At 37.7% G+C, this 2,822-nt stretch overlaps 1 protein-coding gene across 1 annotated transcript; it reads right to left on the reverse strand.

Moving 5' to 3' along the window:
* Positions 1–1,016: 1,016 nt before the first annotated feature.
* Positions 1,017–2,571, reverse strand: LOC133678502 (F-box protein At5g50450-like). The gene is made up of 3 exons (XM_062100807.1): positions 2,354–2,571; positions 2,085–2,247; positions 1,017–1,992 (listed from the first exon to the last, which is right to left on the reverse strand). Exons 1-3 carry the CDS (start codon positions 2,494–2,496, stop codon positions 1,228–1,230), a joined length of 1,071 nt encoding a protein of 356 aa, XP_061956791.1. The 5' UTR covers positions 2,497–2,571; the 3' UTR covers positions 1,017–1,227.
* Between the last annotated feature and the right edge of the window lie 251 nt (positions 2,572–2,822).

The following is a 2,822-nucleotide window of genomic DNA, read 5'->3' on the forward strand; positions in this document are numbered from 1 at the left end:
AATGTTGTTGGGATGAATTCAAACAAGAATTTATCAACCCTGTTTTGACTTTGAAGGCCTGGAAGAAGAACTGGTCTCTCTTCAAGCAATTAAATAATTTCCATCCTTTTTTATTTTATTTCTTAAAATAATGAGTCTGCTTTTGCAATTATCTAGTTGATTTTTCTACTTAGAAAGAACGGCCATCAACGTTTTAGAGTGATTATCAATTAACCACCCTAATTAAATCCCATTGTTGTCTCTTGTGCCTCTGAAAACAGCCGCCGGTTGTATGATAAATGTTGTTTTTTTTTTTTAGAAATATATTAAAATAATATTTTTATTTTTTAAAATTTATTTATTTTACTTAAAAATATAAAAAAATATTTTAATTTAAAACTAAGAAAAATTAAACAAAAAACGCGGTTGGACTTCCTGGAGTACTTTTGCTGGTGGCTGTCAAACAACTTTGGGCCCTCTCTTTGTCACGTCTCATTTCAATTTAATCCTATCCTTGGGAAGTTAGATGGCAAAAGTAATTCCAAATCAATTCAGACGACATGATGGATGGTTCCACTTCGTTTAATTGATTTGAAGTTTATATCATGCATCACCTTAAAAATATCCCAGCAATAATTCAACATTAATTTTGATTATTTAAAAAAAAAATTATTTGAACTATATGAAAATGTCCTCGTTCGGGGAAATCGATTGGGATGTCGGCAAGCTGTTTTTGTGGTGTCTTAGAATTAATTGAAATGATTATATTATTCATTGTTTTCTATAGAAAAATTTGTTTACTTTTTTTTAATGTGGGTGTCCGGATCAGTTTGTACGCATATCGACTAATCCCACGGGCTCTGAAGTTAATAACCATATAAGTCTCTAGTAGCTTTAATGTTTGTAATACTCAAATTGGTGATCTCTACCAAATAAATCTATAACTTAACATGTAATATAATTAGAGTTTAAAATTTGTTTTTCTTTTGCTTGGTGGCTTGGTTTTTATAAAATATATATATTGCCAGTATACATGCTTTTTAACAACATAATGAAATGGGACCTGTTCTTCCAAAGGTCCTATTCCTTGTATTTAATTTGTTAAGTCACAGGAAATAAACTCCAAAACCCTTCACATATGTACATAAATAAAATACAAAAAGAAGGGAAAAGGTGAAAGAGTTACTATCAAGAATTCCCAGTTTCAAAAGGCAAGATTTCTTTATCCTGATTTGCATCAAATCTCTATCATTCAACAATATCCACATACTCATCACCTTCCTCCATTTCCACCATATCTCCACCATCTTCTAATACTCCATGCCATTGATCCATCGGCACACATTCCACTTTATGCCTCGCTTTCCAATCAAGTGCTTGGCATCCTCTCGAACAATAATTTACCGTACCACAAACCGAACACCTGCGAAACTCATGTGTCCTTGTCTCGGGCCTCCCACATCCACTATGCGAGCATAGTCTCAAGCCATCATCCAACGCCCCACTCCTCGACTCGAACCACTCCCTTAAGAACTTGCTCGCTGGGTGCACCTCTCGAGCCAGCAAGTTACATCCAAAATCACTCAGTAATGGACATCCCGTGATAGCGGTACCCATCACCGTACAAGCATAATGAAGATTTTGTTGCTGCTCTATCTGCTGCTGTTGCTGCTGCTGCTGGGGTTTCCATGTCATCATGGAACGTAAGGATAATGCGAGCTCCTTTGCATTAGCCTGGACTAATAAACGGCGTCCCTCGACGATATTTTGAGGGACTCCGTAACCATCTTGAAGGCAATGGCCGAGCTCACGAAGCGCATCGACATGACCCAAAACGGAAGCTCGAGCACATAAAGCCACCCCCGCTCGGAGATTTTTATCAGTTTTGGAGCCTCCACTGCCGTTGAATTGTATGACAGCAAGAGAATACATGGCCAGGGCATGCGACTTGATAGCGGCTTTTGCCATCAAGGACGCTCCACTTCCTCGGTTTTGTAAGCAATAGAATCGGATCTAGATTAAAACACCAAAAACTCGAAACTTTCAATCTTTATCGACAAATAATATTGGCTTCTTTAAAGTAGAGAAAATAGATATACACTGACCATTCCTAGCGTGTACGAGGCTTCACTGTTGCCTGCTTTAACACACTGTTTTAAAAACTGGTGAGCCGAATCCGACCAACGTTCTGCTTTCATGGCAAACATTTTAGCTCCAGCTTTCGACAAAACCAAAGGATTGGTGGCCAACCGCTTTAATGTTTTACATCTGTTGTTTCCATATTCGAAACAGCCAATACATCAACAATCATGCAAACAAAATTAAACCCTCGTACCAACCATAACAAGAAGAAATCTTCAAAGACTAGACTTACGTGATGAGAACGTTAATAAAATCGGAGGGGCAAGAGGCAGAAGAACTAAGCTTGCAAAGAATATTTAGAACAAGATCGTCTGGTAACTGATCAAAGTAATCAGGTTTCCCAGTGATTGTACGTAATCTTTTCCTTTGAGCCATGCCCGCAGAGGTGTGAAACTTGAGATTTTGGAAGCTGGGTACGGAACTGTCTCCTGATTATGGTATTCACGAGCCGTTTCATTTGTCGGGTCTTATATAAGGCCTCGTCATGCTAGAGATAGAGGCACTGCCAAACAAAGCTGTTTTCGAAGTGGGCTCTACTTGCCGTAAAATAAATCAATGTCCCTGTTGTAGACAATTTCTCAGTTTCTTACCTGCTCTCCTTAATTATGTGCGGTACGCTAGAACAACATACTGTTTGACTAGTAGCAACGGACATATCTTGAAGAATGATTTAGTTATTTTTATATACTATTTTTATGATA

The sequence above is a fragment of the Populus nigra genome, chromosome 18, assembly GCF_951802175.1.
Source record: "Populus nigra chromosome 18, ddPopNigr1.1, whole genome shotgun sequence".
Classification (NCBI taxonomy): domain Eukaryota; kingdom Viridiplantae; phylum Streptophyta; class Magnoliopsida; order Malpighiales; family Salicaceae; genus Populus; species Populus nigra.

Coding starts and splice junctions, on each gene's coding strand:
- LOC133678502 (XM_062100807.1), bottom strand. CDS start 2,496: ATGGCTCAAAGGAAAAGATTACGTACAATCACTGGGAAACCTGATTAC. Junction 2,248..2,353: donor TTTATTAACGTTCTCATCAC/GTAAGTCTAGTC, acceptor TGGAAACAACAG/ATGTAAAACATTAAAGCGGT. Junction 1,993..2,084: donor CCTCGTACACGCTAGGAATG/GTCAGTGTATAT, acceptor GTTTTAATCTAG/ATCCGATTCTATTGCTTACA.